A 22,769-nucleotide genomic window follows, 5' to 3' on the forward strand; every position below is an offset into this window, starting at 1 on the left:
AAGTACTGTGGGATTTACACACAATATATAGTTTTAGAACCAAAATAGCTTTAAAGTAAAAACGTCCTTTTTTGGGACCTTTAGAATAGTTTGTTCTCTGGGGTTAAAAAAAAGTGTCATTTAATTGTAAATAGGCACTTTTTCCAGTGCCTGAATACATTTCCAGTTTAGTGCACACACACCCACCACACACAAACACACACACGTGCGCGCTCACACATTCACATCTAGTTCTACCACAGAGCAATTCTAAACCTCAGAACCCGACACAATACTACGCTGCAATCTAGATGTTACTTCAAGTTTTTTTTTTACTGGTGATGGATTTGAACTGATGATACTCTTGGCCTTCTTATGAAGTCCAGAAATGCATTTTTTCACTCAAATTCTGCCACCTTGGCAGTTTTCTATTTTGTCAAAGACATTTTGCCTTATTTATTTATTGATTAAAACAAAAAATGCCAGCAAGAAAAAGAGTTTTTTTGTTCATAGGAATTGTATCACTACTTTTAAATGGATGGCCTGCTAAATATCTGGATTGTATCCATTTAGGTGATAATCTTGGACTGTACCGTATCGCCACAAAGTTACTATAATCCCTCTTCATTTGGAAACAAGCCTATGAGAGCTTTTTTTTCCCAATCTGGTAAATTTTACTGTTGCATAATTTTTCTTTTAGTAGTTAGTAAAATAGTAATAGTTTACACTAAGTTGTGTTCTTCTCTATACAAATACCTGGTCCAATAGTCCACATAACATCTTCCCACTGCGTGTTGTTCCCACGCATGATCTTTAGATGATACTGAGTTCCTGGTTGGAGGCCCGTCAGTGAGTAGAACCCCTGTGTGGAGTTGACCATCTCCGATTCTTCCCACTGACTTGCTGCACCTACAAACACAAAGATAAGAAAATCCTCTTAAACACTGAAAATGAAAAAGTCTGCACGCTGCTTTTCTGAAAAATCAAAAGGAGAAGCTCAGACACTGGTGTGTGGTTAAAACTCTACAATGTCTTAAACATGCTGGAAGACTTCAGAGGATCAGAAATACAACTTCTGATGCAAGCACATTCTTTAGGTGCAGCTTCTATGAAAAAATCTCAGAAACATCTTGACCCCTCCCCTCACTGGCTTGTGAAGGGTCTTCATGCCTTCACTGCTGGTCGTAGCATATCTGCTCTAATGTCCTCGACCCTGTCTTGCTGAGAGATTATCATTTGGCCCCTCAGATAGGGGGTCACTGTCACGATGACACCTTCTGCTTCCCTTCTTTAGTTTGGTTGCTGTTTTTATTCTTCTCCACAGATGCACTACATTACAGGCAGCACTCCTGGTGCCCCTGCAATAAAAGTTATTCATACACTTTTTAAACCCAGTTCATCCTGCCATTGCACTTCATCAACTACCGCTGTGGAGGTGGTGCTGAGATGCGGTTACTTTTGTTCTGGCCTTTATTTATCTATTGTCTCATTTCTATCATCCTTAACAGCCTCTACCTCTTACTTCCAGCATTCATAAACTTGATCCTAGCAAGCTCTCATCCTCTAATCAAAACAGTTTAAAGGGTCTGCATTGAGGTAAATCTGGGAGAAGTGACACGAGACTGGACTTTGTCACATTGATCAGTTTCTTTTGTCAATGCCTGACTGACTGTACATGTTTTCTGTTTGCCTTTAAGCTCCAGTCCTTCTTTGTTTCTAACTGGCTAATCAACAACATTCTTCTTAACTATTCACTTTCATGAGGTTACTTTTTTTCTCCAAAGTCCCTAAAGACAGGCAACAGTCTGAATCGAGTTAATTAAAGGCTGACCTGATAAAAACACTAACAGCTATAGAAGCACTGCTACTAGAATAGATGAAGTGTGCAGTTCCACTTTCTCCGTGGAATTAGCGGTGATCGGCTGAACGCTTTCCTTTTCAAATGAACAATATGCACATCCATCTTTGTAAAGGTTTAGATTTTGTTTGTTTTCATGGGAGAAATGTAACCACACTGCCGAGGTCTACTCTAGGATGACACCATGAAATGGGCGGCACCCACAAGGACCGGAAGGCGGAGCCTAAGAGAGCGAGTCGTCTTACTTCCAGGTAGAAAAATAAGCTGTGAAAATAACCAAGATTTCATTAAATAAGTGTTCTTTATTGTCTCAAAGGTAATTTGCTATCATATATATGCATATAGTTTACTCCTAAAGGCTTAAGAAAAACATGATATAGAGCCTTATATCACAGTAATTAAAGACCCACTCCTATGAAAAACATTTTTTTTATAGTGTTAAGGTTAATCATATTAAAATGTTCATGTTCTACTTTTACTCACAATGGAAGACTTGTATAAAGAAAATGAAGCTTAAAATTGCATTTGTACGTATTTCTTTATTCACATTGTTGTGAATCAGCATCAGATTAACAACTTTGAAAAAGCCTGAAACATACCACCATGCAAAGTACAATCAACGGGCCACAAGCTCCCCGCTCTGCTCCATTCTGATCATCCACTGTCAGACATTCAGATCCATGAACGTCTTTGTTTTCCTCTGAGCTGGAATCTGGATCTAAACTGTACGGCTGGATAGATCTGATATTGATCACCATTTTTGTTGTACCGCTAATGTTAGGTCAGGATTGTGAGGGGCTGTAAGCCAGCAGGAGATTATGTAAACAGAGTTCTCTGGGTTATGGGTGACAGGTGGGGGGCAGGGTTGTACCGTGCGGTAAATTCAGAGGTGAATTTCTAATGAACTTCTGCTCTGCAGAAACTATGAACTATAAAACGACACAGATTTATTGATTTTGGCTAAAAACAGCTTTGACAATAGATCAAAAGATAATAGGAGTGGGACTTAGTTCAAGTTTCCAGGATGTATGCTCTTTAATTAAATACTTGCCACTTGGTATATTTCCAAGGCCTTTCTTACCAGTCTTCTTTGTGTAGTAGATGTGAAAAACATGGTTCCTGTGTCGCTCTCCAGGTGTCCAGCTCAGATTAAATGATGTGTTACTGGGGTCGACAGTAACATTTGATGGAGGAACTGGCCAAAGCAAAAAACACACATAGGTTAGGAAGAAAAAAAGTACGGTTCTCATTTTACATTTGATCTTTCTTAACTAATAATTAATACATTCAGTTATATTTGTCATTCATTCACTGAGATGTTTTTTTGTCTGCACAGCCAGTAAAGCTCTGTTATACAACATTACTAAAATATCTGGACATTAGATTTGAATAATGTGTCCGAACATTTGACTTGTCCCTCTAATAGGTGGTCTAACCCACCATACTCCTGTTTGGAAGAGGGGCCCCTAACTTAAACACAGATTACATGATTTCCTATAAGAGTAAGAAAAATCTTGTTTTGCATTTATAATGCAAGGATTTAACCAAACTAACCTTAACTTACCTTTTTATTCTTTTACTTACCCAGGTAAAAATGTTTAAGAACAAGTTTGTTTTTACATTTTCAGCATGCAGATAGGTAGTCATTAACTTTAACAATTTCTGAAAGTCTGATCCCCAAATTAATGTGATGTAGACTAAAAAAGCTTTTACCCACCTCCTTCAAGTAGAGTAGCCAACCTACGGTTGATGGGCTCTCCAGCTCCAACTGCAGTGTGTGCAATAACTTTAAACTCATAATAGCTGCTTGGGTTTAGATCATTCAACACTATGTGATTCACAGATGGATCATGAATCATCTGCATCCGCATTGGGCTGTCTTGACTCTCTGATAATGAAAAAAATAAAACACAGATGCAAGCAGGACAAGTCAGGAATTTCTAACAAATAAGTGATGTGTTTTCCAATTTTAACACGTTTTCCAACTCTGTGCTACTTTTTAAATGTTTTTTACTTCCTCACTGCAGCTCAAACAAAAACACAAGTTCAACAACTCATTCAGATAATGTGATATCAGTGAGAATATCAAACCGTACCCTCCTTGTACTGAACCATGTATGCAAGCAGTACACCATTGGCATCAAGTGGAGGACTCCAGTGCAAAATTAGAGTTGTGTCTGTAGGGCTTTTATACCACAGAGATGCAGGAGGACCTGGAACTGTAAGCATACATACAGAATAAAAAACGAATTTTAATGAATAATAAGACCAGTCTTCCTGTAGAGAAGCTCTAGATGTTTGCATTTGATGTTCTTGGACCAGAGTTCAGGAGTGAAGCAGAGGTCAGGGTAACTGTAAATAAACTGGGTTTATTCAAAACAGAGCTTAGACCTTTGTTGTAGTCAATCATCATATCACCAGGTAAAGGTCTCTAGTCAAAAGAATGATTGTCCACATAGGAGGACAGAATGTCTGTGTTGTCGTCCTTAATCATCCAAAATAATAAAGTTGTTGCTTAATCACTGAGTGTTTTGGTTGAAGATAGTTGAAGTGGGAAATGAGGTTCAACATGTGGTTTTTCGTTTGTGTTGGAAAACCAATGAATTGATGGAATCCAAAACTTTCTAGACATGAAGGGAGAGTAGTATTGTCCATGAGAATTTTCAAATCCCCTAGAAGTAACAGTGAGAATAGATGTGAGGACAGATTGTCTTTATATACAGTAAATGTTTATGAAATTTGTCTTTAGGCTTTTTAAAAAGCGATTTGTAAATTGAAATATGACTTAGGCAGTAGTTACTTATAAAATTGGTAAGGATTGATATCCTTGAATTCAGATTCTATTTTTGTGTGAACATTTTGTTTTAGAATAAAGGCTTGTATTATCAGGTAAATGCAAGAATGTTTTGGTCTTATTTAAAGTCCAGATTGCTGTAAAAATGCAAAAAAATCACATTTTCATGTCATAGATGGAAGATGTGATGACTGGACTGGGCAAACATTCATTATGTTTTGTTGTTGGCCATTATTCCACCTTTTATGTTGAACTCACCTCCCTCTGGGGTTTCAAAACGGCGTGATGGGGAGTGAGGGCCTTCCCCTTTGCTGTTGAAGGCCGTCACCGACAGCTCATAATGCCAGTACCAACGCAGACCATCAACTTCCTTTGATGTGTTTGTGCCTTCAACCTCCACCACCCAGCTCCTTTTGTCTTTGTGGCTTCTTCCCTCTGGTTTTTCTCTTTGCTCGACATGGTGATGTTTGCTGAAAGAACTCTGGTGCTCTGTACTCCGGGGACCCAAACTACTAAAGTAGATCTGACATGGAGGGAGACAAGAGGAGATATGCAGTAAAACTTTCAGCTGAGGGTGGAATTTGTCAAATGAGGAAAGTGAAATAACAGGACTGAACTGTCGTACTTGTTTTGTATTTATACACAAAAGTATCCTGAAGTTTCATGAGTACTGTAAATGCTCCTGTATTATTGACCTGTTTTCTCCAAACTGTATTTATACTCAAAGTGCTTTACAATTTAATTACATGATTCACAAACACATTAAAAAGGGATTCCAATTTTGTTTCATTCAGCACCTTGAATCCCTTAAGCAGACCCTGAACCCTCTTTGGTGGGCGCCATCTCACTTCCACTGTGCAATTCTTCACGGTTGTTGAAACCTCAGTGGGTGAGTCTTCAGGTTCTGAAGAGGGAGAGACAAGAAAATATGCAACATACTTTAGGCATAAGTGTTAACGTAAGGTTACAAACAAGCAAGAAGCCCTTTTGATAGCATCATAATTGCTTTTTTAACCCTTGTGTTATCTTAGATGACCCCACCCTTACATTGGCCACGTTTACATGGGCAAAAGTAATCGGAAAGAACGCCTGATCAGAAAGAAAATGCGTCATGTAAACACGCCGTTCGGAATACTCTGCCCCGGTCAGACTCGTTCGGATCAAAATTTCTTTCCGATGGAGATAGGTGGGTTATACCGATCGTTTGTCCGATCGTTGGTCATGTAAACGGTTCATTCCGATCCTGTGTCACTACTGCTCTGGTTTACGTTACGCATAGACGGTGTTTCGCTGAGAGAAAGCCTTGGAGCGCATACATGACATTTACGTGCAGCCAGGATGCACATTGCAGCGTTTCCCGCATGGTCCTGGATTTTGTGTCCATCAAAAGGCTAATGTTGTTAGCGCGTGTTAGCCTGTCCTAAGCCTTCTTCCAGCTCAGTTCTTCCACAAAAAAGCACTGACCACACGGATTAAATATAAAATGATGAGCGAACAGGCACTTCACAATATTCATAACATTAATAATAACCTGTTTGGAAGATCGCCTCTTTTACCGAGCTGCTGCATAAATATATGTGACAGCAAAGGTTTGTTTACAACGGGACACATTTTCCTTCCGGTATTTTCGACCCTACTGGGCATGCCCAAATGATTTATTCCGACCGAAAGTGTGACCCATGTGAACGTTTGTTCTAATCGGAAAAAGGTTTTCTGATCCCATGTACACGGGTGAATTTTAACCCGACCATTGATCCGATCAAGATATTCTGTCCATGTAACCGCGGCTATTGACGTGTTCTTCCTACCATGACAAAGGTAAATAAAGGTGGAAAGATTTCATGTAATCCATGGACACCAGAGAAGATCACAAATCATTGAAGAAAAAAGGTTCAGAGCACTGTCTAGTGGGTCTAGATGACCCAACTCCCAATGGTAAAGTGCCTAGGATAGCACAAGGGTTACAGAAAGCCTAACCAAGTGTCCTATTTCACTGAGTAACCCTGCTCTTTTTAGAGTATCAACAAATTTAGATTTACTTTTTCTAAGAATGTTAAAGATGTGAAAAATGCCTCAATTTAGAACAACCCATGTGGTGAAATGAAAGAAGCTCTAAATTAAATCAACTTCTACTTTGTCAAAATCATTTTCTAACGAAGATATTTTATCACCTGAGTTAGTATATGAGCCTGCCACTTTCAGCATTTAACAAGTCCAAGACGCCTTTTAGTTCCATAATTAGTTGTCTCACACTTGTATGTTTAAAATTTGTTCTCCACATTTGATCCATCCAGCAGAAAACTGCAGTCCAGCTGCCCCTTAGCATGTTTTGGTGGTTGAACCTTCAGTGTTTTAGACAGGTGGTATTTGGACTTCATCTTTCACATCAAAGATTAAAACGGAAAGAAAGGGTTTGGAATTGATTGAATCACCTATTTTGCTTCAAAGGCACAAACATGACCTTTGAAATACTTAAACACCAATCTGCCAGGGGTAGTTGTGTAGCATTATCCAGTTTTACAGAAGAGTGACACCAAATTAGTCAATATAGCTTATGAAAGTTTTCATGGTTGCTTACTTTCCTCTGCAGAGTATCCAATCCTTTTCTCTGGCTCCGGTCCTTTTCCAATCGAGTTAATGGCCTGGACTTTGATCTCAAACCGCTTGTAGGTACTTGTGTTTCCAACCAGAAATGGTGGAGATGTGACATCTGCATGTTTCCAATTTGTATCTGTTCTTGCCCCCTCAGCTTCTCGCCAAAATACCCTATAGTGGAAATTGTCACCATTGTGGAAGCGCTTCTCAACTTTCTGTGATGGTAGATAAAAATATATTCCAATTAAGCTTTGCATTGCCAGTGTTCATATTTTACACAAAAAGTGCAGAACTCACAGTCCATGTTATGCTAAGAGTTCCTGAGTCTCTGGAGTTGCTGCTAACATCAGTGGGGTTTTTGTCAGGAGCTGTAAAAAATAATAATACAGGGAGCGGAAGAAAGGCATGAAAGACGAGCTTTCTTATTACACACACGACACCTCCAATACATCTTTCCCCACATGAATTAAAAACGAAGAGGGCAAAGTAGGAACATGCTTTGCCCAACAGAACCATCCAAAGCCAGAGTACAAACATGGAGTTATTCTGGAGATCAGAGGTGTATCTCCAAAAGCATGGATTAGAAATAAGAATTGCAGTTTTACCAGCTGGTGGTGTAACATGGTCCTCTGTGGGTTCACTTGGACTGCTTTCCCCAGCTTCATTAACAGCAATGATCCGGAAACGGTATGTGCAAAACGGGCGTAGAGTCAGCTGTACTTGGGTTTGATTTCCAGAAATTCTTTCCCACGTCTTCCAAATCCCCTTCCCTTCTCCGGTATGAAGTTTCTCTTCTGCTTCCACAATGAACTCTGGAAGGACGAAGAAGACTGTTTTACAAAAAAGAACTACCGCTCAAATAGATACTACTTGTTCTTTGCTTTTCAGCCACTCCCTCAAGGGAGTAGCTGAGGGTGAATCATTCAACTCCATCTAAATCTGTCCTCAGTAGCTTCCACATTCACTTTACCATGCTACAACTCCTCAACAGCTCAACACAACCTTACCAAATGTATGACAACCAATTATACATTTTCCTTAAAAGAATAAAGTTAACAAGTTTGATATTAATTGGCCCATAGGTGGTGCTGCAAAAAGTGACATTGCTTTTAACCTGATATACCTGAAACTACTATAGCTACAGAATAAAAACATGACGGGTGTTGCTTAAATAGAAATTTATAACAACAACAAAAAAAAACTTTTGTTTGTATCTCCTTAATGATAGGTCTTAGAGACTAAAGGTGTATTCAGATTGGACACATTTGATTCACTTTAAGTGAACCAGACTTCGTTTCCCCTGATAATCCGGAACACATTTTCAGTCTGAATACACCCAAGTAGACCCTGGTCCGGAACCAGAAACTGCTCTCGAACCCGTGGAGGTGGTCTTGGTTCGTTTCCTATCAGACTGAACTTCGGTTTGCTCTGAGATTCCTCAGTCTGAATACAATCCGTTCTCGCAGCAGAACAACTGAACCAAAACGGCCACTGTAGCCGGTGGACAAATATAAAGCAATGATAATCGTGTTATCAAACAGACAGAATTGTCCAACTGTTTATTTGTTAGAACGTTTATTTTAGCTGTGCTAAAAACGCATTTTACAAGCTTTTCTGTGTCCCGTCACGCTGCATGCACCCGACAGCTGCTGTGATGTCATCCAAGAAGCTACCTTGTAGTTTCCTTAACAGAATTCTCTTAAATCAACAACATAACACCACAACGATAAGACACAGCAACTTATTGAAATGTGATCGGATGAATGGAGGCTCATTAAAACAATTTTTAGACACATTGCTTTTCACTGTTTCCCAAAAATCTAAATATCATAAACACTTATCAGTAAACCTTCTTAGACGTCCTCTTGCCGGTAACCGCCCTGCAGCATGACTCCACGGACCAAAGCAGCAGTAAACAGTGAGGTTGAATGAACTACCCCGAGAAGGATTTCAAATCGCAGGACTTCCTTTATTTTTGGATATTAAAAAAAAAAACTTGTATCATTATAATATGATATATAATTTATAATGAGAACATCATTTTTATGGCCTTTTTTTGCTGTTATTTATGAATGTTGTTTTTGCTGCCACAGATGAGTGAATTTCCCCATCCTGGGATAAAAAAAAGTCATCTAATCTAATCTAATCTAATCTAATCTAATCTAATCTAATCTAATCTAATCTAATCTAATCTAATCTGATCTAATCTAATCCTCCACCATTGTTTTTTTTTTTTTTTGTGAAACACTCTCAATCAGAAACTTCTGATTGAATAAAAAAAAAACAGATACAATGTCTCAGAGGAGTTGCATTTCTAGTTGTATGTTGAAGTTGAGTCTTGATAACCATTACCTGTGATGGGACTGTTGTGTGCGGGCCCTTCTATCCATTGGAGAATGACTCTGCTGTCCCTACCCCCAGAGAGAGTTAAAGACCTCGGGGGGAGCGGTCGGGCTAAGGGGCCAAAAGATCTCTGTTAGTGTTAAACCTAAATTGCTGCAAAGATTACACTGGAAGCATATACAGTCCACAGAGTAACAGACCTATGACAGTGATGGAGCCCTTGGCAGTGGCATGGTCAAGAACAGTGCTGACCTCACAGGAATAATGTGCACTGTCGTTTAAATGGACTTTTGTCATTTCTAGTGTGCCGTTGGTAAAGATAGTGTACCTAGGTTTAAAAAGAAGACAAGTAAACACATAAATATTCTCACAAGTTTTCCCGCATCATTATGGCAATGATTTCCTTTAGTCATTCATTCACCTTTTAACCCTGACCATTATTAAAACTTTAATTCAATATCAATATATAAATATTCACAATTGTTAGTAAGCTTAAATTTAAAGTTGATCCTAAGATTAAATTACTTCTCTGCTCACATTTTAAATCTGATCAAAAGACAGAAAAATAGTTTCTCTCTTTGATGGGAAAAGCTAGTGATTCCAACAGCACAGCCGGTTATACTGAGAAAATGATCGTTGCCATGGAACACAGGGTGTAGAACCTAATGAAAACAAATGAACTCTGAATATCTCTAAGATGAAATGTATGGTACTTGGGTCACGCCAAAATCCAAAAAGACATCTCAACTTGAACCTATCTTAATAATTTTTAGTGTAGAACAGATAAGAGAAGCTAAGCTCTTGGGACTTCATTTGAACAAAAAAGTATCATGGTCAAGAAACATCGATCTCAGACAGCTCTTTGGTCTCCATAGTGGAGTTTGGAGAGTGACTGAGGTTGTGGACAGGTTTCTTTATATAGATAACCAGTTCAAACAGGTGTCATTAATACAGGTAACCAGTGGAGGACAGAGGATCCTCTACAGAAGAAGTTACAGGTCTGTGACAGACAGAAATCCTGCTTGTTTGTAGGTGACCAAATATTTATTTTCCACCACCATTTACAAATAAATTCTTCCAAAAATGAGACAATGTGATTTTCTGGATTTTTTCCCCTCATTTTGTCTCTCATAGTTGAGGTATGTTCCTATGATGAAAATGACAGGCCTCTCTCATCTTTATAAGTGAGAGAACTTAAACCATTGGTGGCTGAATAAATACTTTTTTGCCTCACCCTAGAAAAAGTCCAGGTAATGAAAAATAAAGTAATCCATCTGGCATTCAGATGTACATACAACACCAGCATAAATGAGATGCATGTTGATCTCAGATGGCTTAAAGTTCAGGATAGAGCATCACTAACATCAATTAGTTCAACTTAGAAAGTATTAAAGTTGCAGAATACGGTCTTTATTTTTAAACAGTTTAAAAAAAATCTAGACTCATAATTATGCCACCAGAAATGCAACAAACAAGTTTTTAGATTCCAAAAGCTAAGAATTTTTTTTTCTAAACAAACAATTATTCTTAGAGCAATAACAGCTTGGAACTCTTTATCACTAATATTAATGCAAAAACATTCAAATTGTGTTTTTAAAAAACAACTGAGGTCACATTTGCAGTTGCATAGTTTAAATGAGGTGTATGTCTGAGTAAAAGTTGAATGAGATACATATTTTGAGTGTGTGATATCCCCCCCGGAAATGCTGACTAGAGAGATTGATGCGACAGTTTTGGGGTGAACGTGAATATAAAAATGCAATCCCCTCTTTGCATAATCGCTTAAATTATGTCTCAGAATGACCGATGTTGAAGTAGAAAATGAAAAAGGATTTTGGAGGGTTGATTTTTAATTTTATTTTTGAGTCATTTCATGCAGTTACATTGTGAAAATGAATCCGTTTTAATTGTCAAATTAGAGATTTCTAAATGAATTTTGCTACACATTTACCAGAGAACTTCTTGAAAATGTAATGTCAAATATCATTTTCTTTATCATTTTACTCAGTTCCTCTGACGTGTGCGTTTTGGAGGATTGATAAAACCCATTAGAGCTCTTAATTTGTTGTCATGTCAGGAGTGGTTATAAACAAGTTGATTGTACTATTATACGATCTTCTCATTAAAAATAAAACACTTAAAAGACAAAATGTCACCAACAAACCCATTTTTTATACTCAGTAAAAACAAATCAGGCTAGTTTGGAGATCCTTGCAAAAACTTCTGGTGAAACATTTTACCAAACGAACATTTTTAACAAAGAGAACAACTTAAACTCATGACTACAACTCCAGAATGCCCCCCTCTGCACACATCGCGACTCAAAGGCTCTCTCCTTTTTTCATGGAGGTACTCGCTTCAATCGGGTGTTCACAACTCATGTGATGTTTGCATCTGAAGTTAGAAGGAGGATCTTGTTTGAGCTTTTATGTGAATGTATAAAACTCAGTGGAGGAAGGAAAAAAGAACAAAGTACAGAATCTGATGGTGAGTCGATTCCCTTTGTTCATGTTAAGGAGACGTCAAAAAGATTTGATTAGTTTGCAAACGTCACATCACTCTTAAATATGTTATCAGTGTGAGATTTCCCCGAGCCATTAATGTCAGTCATTTTAAATGATCTGGCTGGCCGGAAATAATTACTTGGTGGACCGGATGCGGCCTGTTGGCTTTGACTTTGACACATGCGGTCGAACCAATCAAACAAGACATTAATGACTCTGCATGGTTAAGCTACATGTGCAATAACATACATGTCCTGCACATTTCCTCAGCTGATTTTTATACAAGTGGTGAGAACCAGGGGAACAGTTTGTGTTCATTTTGTGAAAAACTGTGGTGTGTGTGTTTACTTGTCATCTGGCAACGACCCTTGCAGTTCGACTCCATCTCTCTTCCACTTAACGTAAAAATCCTGCAGTCGAGGATCTTTGTAAAAATCACAGGCCAAGAGAGCCGTTGTTCCTTCCAGAACACGAATGTCCTTGGGGCCCTCAGATATTGTGGTTTGATCTGACAAACAAACAAAAACAGGTTTTCATTCTACTAATTGTTATTTAAACTATGACATGCATCAAACTTTTTTTAAACCTTATTCTGTTAGTGTTAAACCCTAGGAACAGTATAAAATTAAAAACATGAAAATTAAAAGTGAGATCATAATTAGTATGTGGATGATGAAGCTAAAAGAACAGAATCACAAACAAATAATTGAAAGTTTGCTGCAGGGAAAACCTAGCAGCTTAGCAGTGAGACTTACTGAAAACCTCTAGGTTAGCACTGATGGAGATGTTGGAGAACTTAACAGAACAGGTGTAGGTTCCACCATCTTCATGGCTCACACTGGACAACTGTATTGTCCCGTTGGTGAAAAGTGAAGCCCTTGGATCCACAAGCAAAGGAACCATATCCTCCCGTGTCCTACAAACACACACATGAGCCACCCACAAGCACGCTCACACCCCACACACACACTGTAGGGTGCTAAAAGGTCAAATTGACTTTAACCTTTACACGTTATTGTAATAAAATAGTCTAATTTTGAAAATAGACTTAAAATATATTTACATAAGAACCTTTTAAAAATAGAAGAAACCAAGTTTTCTTATGTTTCTGACTTTGGTGCCATTAAATTTCACAATGGGGGTAAAAAGCGCTTTAGTCAGTCACCAATTGAATTGGTTAGTTCAAAAGGGGCCCAAGTCCACAATTTTTCAAAATGGAGATATTAAATGTTCTATGGTCTTCGAGGGAAAAGCTATCTGATTATGTGCAAAAACGTCCCAAGTCCGTTGTAATGCATTGACTATGCTTGACATTTAAAATGCATTAAGTGCAAAACTCCTGGACTTGGCCTCTCTTGCATGGGTTTTGCTTAATCCCATAGATGGCAGCACTAGTTATCCAATATGGCAGCACCCCTGTTTAATTCAATAAGGGCCCAAGTCCAGACACTTTAGTTTGCTAGTCCTCTGAAATGATAAAAGTGAGGTGCTTCATATAATAGCATTTGTAAGCTATCAACTGGTGCTAAATCTGGGTAAAGTATTAATCTTTTGGTGTAGCCTCCCTTTAAGCTATGCAATTATAATCATTTCCTAGAAAAACAAAACATTAAATCAGTTATAAAATACAATTATAGCTAACTCTACAACTACATGTTTGAATAGTCCAGCAGATGGACTTTATTTATATGGAGTTGGGGGAAGGCTGGGGGCGTGAGACGAGCCAGAGGGGAGGTGCAATATTGTCTGATATTGAGCTCAATGTTAAATTAAATCTTTATTGTAAAAACCTTATTTTGAAGTGACTCAAAAAAGGCTAAATGTCTTAGTGAAATCAAAGACAGTCGTGATGTGTTTCTCACCATGTTGTATGTGGTCGAGGAGAGCCAAAAGATTCACAGTGCAGGTTGACGTCAGAGCCCTCAATGACCCTGTATATCACCCCATCAGATGAGAGGATCTGAGGCGGGAGCTCTGAGAGACATACAGAGACACTAGACAATCATTCCTTACAAATATCAAAAGTCTACCAAAACACTAGAGTTCCATAGAAAGATTCCACACAACACTGAATACTGCTGGATCTACTATGTGTTTGCAAGTGTAAAAACTACACAGAATGTGATGCTATTGATTCACTAAATGGACACATCAAAAATTCTGTCTCATATGTGCAACATGGGCTTCTTAGCGCATTTGCCTTTGATGAAGATGCATTTCTGCAAGATGAGCAAAGTGAAGAAGTAGATGAAAATAGATCTATAAAGCACATAAACGTGCCCATATGCAGAATGAAAGGCTTGTCAGTTGTGAGGAGGGGACACTAAAGGCCTCAAAATGTAAGGGGCGGAGTGCCAGTAAATAATGTTGGAATGCCCGGAGGAAAGATTATTAGGAAATATGTTGGATGTATGCATTGCACCGCTGTGCTGGAGCCTCTGGATGAGTTAAGAGCTGGAGAGTCATGACTTGATGCTGTGCTCCTCCCTTTCCTGTCCTCTGCCATTCTGTTCACCTGACAGATGTGAGTGAATGAGAAGCAGAGCAGATGTTTGTGTGGTGGGCAGGGTACTTTTGGTGAGGTTACCTGTAGCATTTAGCTGGTGACTCTAATGGTCGCTTTGACAGAGTCAGCTGTTTTCCTGTCTAATTTGAGGGTTTTACACACTATTTGTCTAGTTTTGTCTTTGCAATTTCATCTCTTTCTTTTGCAGGACACAAAGTTAATTCAATCGTCTTCTAATCCGTTTTTTCCCTTTCGGGGTCACGGGCTGCAGGAGCACGCCCAGAAGGCAGGGGACATCCAGGAGAGGTTGCCGGTCTGCCCCAGGGCCACAAAGCCTGCCTCAGCTTTCATATAGTAGAAATCAGACCCTAAATGTGTACTGACATACCATACATACCTACAACAAACAGGTTGGTGTTCAGGAGGATAGAACCATGCCTGTTGGTGGCTTCACACTGATACACAGCTGTGTCACTGACTTCTACGTCCCTCAGTATCAATGAGCTGCTGGTTATACTCCGACGAGGATCATCGTCCACCTCTAGTTGGAGAAAAAACAAATTGAATTACTGCAAGACATTCATCATTAGTTACTCCAGAAAAAGGTTGTTGTTGTCATTGTCCACACCAACCAAATTCAACAGTGACTAAACTGAAATGTTTTCACTGCACATCACTGCATGTACGACTGATCAATTAGTGTTATCACTTAACAGTATTCAGAATTTAGTTAAAACTTTGACTCAGTATTTTAGAGAACGTAAGGAGTCTTAGAGTCCCACTTTGTTCATCGTTTGATCTATTTTCAAATTGTTCCCATGGTTGTTTAATTATGATTATGCTGTTTTTAGCTAATATATTTTCTGCAGAGCTGCTCTGGCTCACTAGAAATTCAATTCTGAGTTGTGGGTCAAGTCAGGCCTACAGCCTGTCACACCCTCAACCTAACATTACTGCTGCAACCAAAATGGTGACCAATATTGCAGTTATCCAGCCGTGCAGTTTGGATCCAGATTCCAGTTTAGAGGAGGAGAATAGAAACGTTCATGGATCTGTTTGTCTGACAGTGGAAGCATCAGACTGGAGGGACTGCAGGGAGCTTGTGATCCGCTGATTGTATTTTGCATGTGACAGCCACAAGCTTTTTTCAAACGCCATTTTTCATCTGCTCCTGATTCACAACGATTTGTATAAAAATTCTCAGAAACAGAATTTAAAGCAAAATTTTTTTGTGCCTGATCTCCATAATCAGCCACAAGTAGATGTTGAAAACATGAGAACCCCATTTTCATGGAAGTGGGCCTTAGACCCAAGAAGGTTTCAAGATGTTATTTAGGAAACATTTTCTATGGGGTCAAGGTATGCATTATAGTTACTCTGTTCAAATGTTTTAGTTCGTTTTTCATTGTGTAGTGATATTTACCACTATATACTTATTTAAAATTTAATGGGTCTTTGTTTTTACATACAACAAAAAGCCAGGAAACAATTATTGACTTAGTTCTAGACCAATGAGAAGCCTGCCGTACCTGCCAGGGCTTGTCCATTCATGCTCCAGGTGATGCTGGGGGTTGGGATGCCATCAGCCAGGCAGTCAAGTCGTACTGTTTCCCCTGGAGCATACATAAGGTTCTGGGGCTCCTTCACCCAGTAAGGAGCCGCTAAAAACAAATAACAGGAAAATAAGTAATTGCATTAGCATGTACTTACATGTAGAAACTGTATACAATAAAAGGAAAGATAGACAAATAAGATATAAAAATGAACTAAGAACAAAAATGAAGTGTTCTGTTGTCGATATCACATGTGGATATTACTTACATGGTATATCTGTTCTATGCAGACATAGAAGAGAGATGGCTGCATACATGCTACTTAACTTCACAATGACGGCGACTAAACAATACAGCCAGATTCTATTAAAGGGTCCATATCATGCTTCAGCCTTTCAGAGTAAACTATATATACTTATGATAACCTTTTGCCTTTGGCACACTAAATAATGATTTCTTTGACAAAATATGAATTATTTTCCTGAGCTCTTTTCCATCTCGGAAATAAGACAACTCGAACTCTGAACCCTCCGCCTTTCTCTCCTTGTGGGCGCCGCCCATTTCATGACATCATCCTAGACCCAGCCTCAGCAACATGTCTGTGTTTCACCCACGAAAACAAACAACATCCGAACCTTTGCAAAGACCGATGTTCATATTGGGCATATGGAAGGAAAGACGATCAGAGCTAGCTCCACGGAGAAAGTGTGTGTGTGTGTTAGTCTGTTGGTGGGGCTGGCAGCGCAGACTCTTCCTAGAAGGGGCTGTTCCTCACTTTTGATGTCACAATGTGAGAACCCGCTCATTTTAGTGGATTGGGAGGGGCTGGTGCTCAGAGAGCAGGTTTTTAGGGGATTACTCAAAAATGTGCGAATGGATCTAAATACCACTTTGGGGTCTCTTTTCATGAGGAATATATGTTTTAATAATCTTAAAAGCTCAAAAAATTGATTTTGCATGATATAGACTCTTTAATAATATGTGATGAAATAATCTGCTTTACGTGGGCCTGATTATAATTTGAAATGGGTGCGTTTGATCAAGAAATTAGGTCAAATGTGCGGGACAGGATTTACAAATGTGACTCATCTGTCAAAAAGAATCACTCTTTGTTATGTTCAAAATGAAAAAAGCTACGTTCTGGTTTTCCTGCAAAGGGACCATCAATAGCTCCTGTGATTATGGCTATGTGTGACTGCGTGTGTATATATACGTGTGTGTGTGTGTGTGTGTTTATGTGTGTGTTGTGCATGTGAGCTCACATGTGTACTGATGTGTCTTTAATATTCAGTTAAAAAGCTTTTCAAAAACATCTTCACTTTCTGAACACCCCTGTAAATGACACAAAACTTTGTTTTTTATATTCACTGCTTAACCGAGGGGCTCTGTCAGAAGTCAGAACTTTGTCTCCCCCTCTGGTCACCGGCGGAAACCATCTCCAGAGTTCTAACCACACTACATCTCCCAGCAACCTCCAGTGCACACTTTCTAGATGCCGCACACCTGACTCTTATTCATTCAATCAACCACAGAATACTAATGCACTGCACTGAGCCACACTTGGCCACACTGTTTGTGCCACTCTGCCTTCATTACTGAGCGTAATATTTGGAGCTGATCTCTGTCTCCTGCCCCAGTTTCTGCTCTGTCTGCCGGCTGCCTGCCTCGACTCCCGCCTGGATCCCGACTAGCCTGTTCCTCCTCTGGTATCGACTCCTGCCTGCCTGACCCTGATTTAGCTTTGTGGACTTTTAGCTGAGCTAATGAACCAGCTGCATTTGGATCCAGCTGTCTGCCTGTTCTTGTGACAGGTGTTTTCCTATAAACGTATTTCATGCAGTAAAGGGAAATAATACCTATGTAGACACTGATCAAGAGAAAAGTAGAAGTGGTCAAAAACAAAACCCAGGGAGAATTATTTTTTGTCAAGAGTCTGCTTACCTTCCACTGTTACAGTAAAAGTGTGTGTGGCGAAACCCAAACTGTTAGAGGCTCTACATTCATATTCTCCATCATCCTCCTGGCTTATGTTATCAAAATAAAGCCAGCGGTTGTGATTTTTGAGTCTGCCGCTCATGTCCTTCAGGGTGCCATCCTTCTTCCTCCACTCAACTATAGGTGTGGGTCTGCCAAGAAAGACGTGAAATTGGCTGTAAATCCAAAGAAAAACACAACCTAACTTTTTAAATAAACTTTTACTAATCATTCCAAAAAGGTACAAGACCAAGAATGGATGAAGAACAGAGAGCACAGGATCTGTCTGGTACCCAGTTTTAGTAACAAAGGAGACGTGATGAATTGTAGAAAAGAAAGAGGAATGAAGCTGATGAGTCACACTAAGAAATGATATATGTGAAATTTGGACTGAGGTCTGAAATATGGTTTCATGCAAAGAAACAGAACCACAGATGCAATATTTGCTGGAGGATGTTTCTGGAGAAGAACAGAGAAGGATCTGAAAAGGAGAGGGATGAAGGTCAGCTGCAGCCAAACAGAGCATCTTTGAATACATAGATGGAGATGGTAAATAGGTATTACAACATGTTAGAGCTGACAAAGAGAAAGTTTGTGGATGTAGTCAAGGAGGACATGAAGGTGGTTGATGTGAAAGAAAAGGATGCAGAGGAAAAGATCAGAGTAGGGGTGCTCATTACATCGATCGGGATCAACCGGTCAATCGCAAAGGATGTGTATTTATTTGGACCATCACAAATATATATATATTCTTTTCTTTTTTCTTTTTTAAATGCTTTTTTTAAATCCAACATCCTCATCGTCCTAACTACACTGAGCGCCAGATATGTCATGGAGCGGCACATACTGCCTGCCATCAGAAAGCCTCTGCCGGCCCTGCTGCGTGCCGGGTCCCCAGCGGGGGACCCATTTATTAAGGCCCACGTGCCACCTTGATTGGAACCGAGCCAGAGACGCCCCATCTGACCCAACCGTCCTGCCATGGCGCCTGCTGCCGGGTACGCAGTTCCCGCCTGAGAGATCCGAGCCCACTTAGCCAGCGGTGTCTCCCAAAAAAGGATTACGTTTTCTTTTGCTATCCTTGGAAAACTTTTAAAGGTTTTGAGGATCTGCAGATACTTAGATGTCAAGCTGGACAGGTAGCACCAAAAATAGACAAAGGTAGGTTGTATTTCTAGATGTTTTTCAGCCATTTTCAGAAAGATATTAAAGATCTTTGTAAGTTAAATGCAAATCTATATGCAGTCATCTGTTGGGCCAGCAGAGTACTATTCTGTAAACATTTGTAAACCAGGATAAAGTATTTATAATTTGAAGTTAGAGAAAAGAAAAAAGGAAACGAAATAAAAAAAAATCGATGTAAAAAAACGGCTAAAAAAACGGATTTAAAAACTTTAAAATCTGTTCAAGAAAATTATTGATCAAAATACCGGTAGCTAAACTTTTATCTGCATCATTACAGTGTGCAAAAAATGAGAAAGCAGACAGAAGTTGTGCAAATATCCTTACAGGCCTTTTGGAATACATTCTAGGGTGACGCTGTCGCCCTTGAGGGCTAGGATGGAGGAGTGCAATCCGGTTGGACGGAACAGTTCCGTTTTCTTGCCGTAAATGACATCATTACCTAGACAAGGTAAACAAGTAAATCAATGTATTATTATTATAATTTTTTTGTCTCAAGAGAAACAACAATTCAATCCAGTTTAAAGAATGAGATGTTGATCCAAACAAAGGTATCAGAGTGAGCTTCTGTTCTGTTCATGTACAGATTTTAGTGCCAGAAGCAAGGACTATTTTGCCTTTTTAAAATGTGGACTATAGACTTTTAGGCTTTTGCATATGCAGCATTTCTATGTTTATGCTTAAAGGGTGATCTGGAACCAGAAATGGTCATCTCTCTCTGTATTTTCCCCTTTTTGCTGGTGAAACATTTTTATCTTGGATGTTTCTTTGTGCACAGTCAAACAATTCTGCACTCTTTCTATGGGATCTTACCAATTAAGAAGATAATAGATTTCACTTTCAACTAAGCTCTGATCATCTACTGGAAGTCTAAGAAAGATTCAAAGATGGATGTGCATATTGTGCATTAAATGAGAGCATTAGCCGATCACCGCTAGCTAAACCCACTCGTTTTCGGGGATCTTGAAGGGCTGAGTATTTTTTAAGCAATACTCAGAAATCCGTGAACAGATCAAATATCAATTTGCGGTTGTTTTTTGTGAGGAATGAACATGTTCATACACTTAAAAGCTCAAAAAAAGAGAACATTTTGCATGGTATAGGTCCTTTAGAATTTACTGAAAGTTGATTATTGACAACCAGAGATGATCAGATGATTCATAAATGACAATTTCTTTAATTGTTGCTAATAAATCTTGCCATAGCTATAATGAATCATTAGAAATTGTTTTTGTACCAACTTAAGTCAGTACTCTGTAAAAAAGTTGTTTTGTAAAAGAGACTGAAAGTTTTGTTGTTGTTTTGTTAAACTGGCTTTTGTGTGAAATCTCATAAAAACTAAAAATGTCCTTTAAAGTGTCACTTAACTCATATATTACACACTAAATGAGGGATTTGGTCCAGCTTTTAGTCATTATTTATGTATTTTTCTCTGAGACTGTGTGTTTATGTGAGCAGGAACTTACTTGGGAGAACTGTGAGACTGACAGCTGTTACAGTGAGGATTGTCAAGGCAGCCGCATACTGAGCATTGCAGATGTAGTCATCTCTACTGTCACTGCTCAGCAGATTAGAAAAGTACAGGTTTCCATCCAGCCCAGTCATTACTCTGTCACTCTGATTAATATGTACCATTGCTGTAAAAAAAAAGCAACAACACACAAGTCACAAGGAGCCGGACACATGTGGAGAGAAAACAGTCTCCAAACATTTGTGTGTGTGTAATACTTGATTTAGATTTGAAACTATTGTTTCTCTCCATAGCCACAGACTGAAGCAGGAGCCAGACTTACTGAAGTCCATCCAATGAATTTTTAGCGGACTGGAACTCTGTGGAGGGTTGCAGGTCAGGACGATGCTCTCTCTTTCATAGGCTTCTCTACGCTGCTTTTTTTGCTTTGGAATAACAGGACTTGCTGAAACGAAAGCAGCAAAACAAAAATGTTGCATGACAGAACAGCAACGCTTGAATGTTTTTTTTCAGGTGTGCTCCATTTTTACAGACTTTTTTTGTAAAGCTGTGGGTGATGTGAGGAAGCTCTGGTGTAAAATAGGTTAAGGTTTGAAGGAGAAAAGATTTTAATCGATAAATAACAATTTTAGATTTTACTTTTTGTTATAAATATTTTGGCTTTTGTAAAAATATCTCTATGGTCCAATAATTAACAAAGCATTTTGAGCAGTTCTTTACACTTATGACAGCACTGCAAGATGGAGCAGAGCAGAACCGAGCTCCAGTGTCATGGTGTTCAAAATATGACATCCAATGTTTTCATTTCTAAATGCAACACCCTTCCTTTTTCCCACAGTGTTAAAAATAAATGATCTGAAAAAATAAATGAAGGAAAATAAAAGTGTTTAATTTTTGAGGTAAACTATTAATCATAAACACATAATAATAGAAACAGTTAAGCACAATTAGCATTCGAGTACTCAATAAATGTTTGTGATCATTTCATCCTTAGAAGTTCCCTTGTTATCTAGCCTGTCCAATACCCAAAACATGTGAAGATCAAATGAACTGTGTTTTGAATGTATGCACATGGATGGAGCATAAAGGACTTACATTCAACAATGACCTTTACTTCTTGGGTCATTGCTGTCCCCAAAGTGTTGGATGCGTAGCAGCGGTAGTTTCCTGCATAGTTCTCCACGGCCTCCTCTCCTTTTGTTTGCAACGTCCCAGATCCTAAATGTTCTGTCCCAAATTCTTCGCCATTTTTTATCCATCGGATACTACAAGCAGCCGGACAGAAGACATGTAAGAAGGTAACAAAAAGAATTAAACAACATTAAAGAACAGAAGTTTACCTTTTAAAATACTTTTATGTAAAACATTTAAATGTAATTAACAATCCATTGACTCTAGGTTAGTAACTTCTTGTAGAAATAATATAAACCTTTTTAAAAACATATCATATAGACACTTAACTAATAATAATAATAATTGATACTTTATTTATCCCACAATGGGGAAATTCTTCTCCGCACTTTGACCCATCCCCTGGGGGGAGTGGTGAGCTGCAGACTGGCCGCGCTCGGGGGCGACAGCTGGCTGGGGAGAGAGGGGATCGACCCTTCGGTTATTGGACGACCGGCTCTACCGCCTGAGCTAAAAATTTTGAAATCAAATTTTCCTCTAGCCAATTTTGCAATTGGTGTTTTGCTTTCCAATTATTTCAGAGACTTGTCGTCATATTAATTTTCCATGATTCCATTCAAATGTCAGTCTGTCAGTCTGCCCCAGGACAGCTGTGGCTACAACAGTAGCTTACCATCACCAAGTATGAATGAGGAGTGAATAATGGACACATTGTAAACCCTTTGAGCATCTGGAAAAGCTCAGATAAATCCAATGCATTAAATAATTAAACTCTCACAGAATATCGACCCAGGACCCACTGTTTAATTGATTTCCATTTTTTTTTCTTTGTTTGGGTTCCAGCTCATGGCGGTGGGTAGCTGGGTTGGTAAGGGAACC

At 38.9% G+C, this 22,769-nt stretch overlaps 1 protein-coding gene across 2 annotated transcripts in view; it reads right to left on the reverse strand.

Moving 5' to 3' along the window:
- Positions 1-22,769, reverse strand: part of LOC101164215 (neural cell adhesion molecule L1.1) — a 50,764-nt gene that overhangs the window by 12,023 nt on the left and 15,972 nt on the right. For both annotated transcript variants that reach the window (XM_023957040.1, XM_023957039.1), the window contains 21 exons: positions 21,855-22,024; positions 21,082-21,204; positions 20,755-20,925; positions 19,616-19,730; positions 18,074-18,258; positions 16,109-16,240; positions 14,977-15,120; positions 13,936-14,047; positions 12,829-12,989; positions 12,422-12,581; positions 9,770-9,897; positions 9,579-9,680; positions 7,832-8,038; positions 7,524-7,594; positions 7,210-7,441; positions 5,429-5,535; positions 4,890-5,154; positions 3,934-4,056; positions 3,555-3,725; positions 2,919-3,032; positions 736-888 (listed from right to left, as the gene is read on the reverse strand). In XM_023957040.1, the coding sequence (XP_023812808.1) occupies positions 736-888; positions 2,919-3,032; positions 3,555-3,725; positions 3,934-4,056; positions 4,890-5,154; positions 5,429-5,535; positions 7,210-7,441; positions 7,524-7,594; positions 7,832-8,038; positions 9,579-9,680; positions 9,770-9,897; positions 12,422-12,581; positions 12,829-12,989; positions 13,936-14,047; positions 14,977-15,120; positions 16,109-16,240; positions 18,074-18,258; positions 19,616-19,730; positions 20,755-20,925; positions 21,082-21,204; positions 21,855-22,024 (3,146 nt within the window). The remainder of the gene's footprint in view (positions 1-735; positions 889-2,918; positions 3,033-3,554; positions 3,726-3,933; positions 4,057-4,889; positions 5,155-5,428; positions 5,536-7,209; positions 7,442-7,523; positions 7,595-7,831; positions 8,039-9,578; positions 9,681-9,769; positions 9,898-12,421; positions 12,582-12,828; positions 12,990-13,935; positions 14,048-14,976; positions 15,121-16,108; positions 16,241-18,073; positions 18,259-19,615; positions 19,731-20,754; positions 20,926-21,081; positions 21,205-21,854; positions 22,025-22,769) is intronic.

The sequence above is a fragment of the Oryzias latipes genome, chromosome 7, assembly GCF_002234675.1.
Source record: "Oryzias latipes chromosome 7, ASM223467v1".
In the NCBI taxonomy this organism is placed as follows: domain Eukaryota; kingdom Metazoa; phylum Chordata; class Actinopteri; order Beloniformes; family Adrianichthyidae; genus Oryzias; species Oryzias latipes.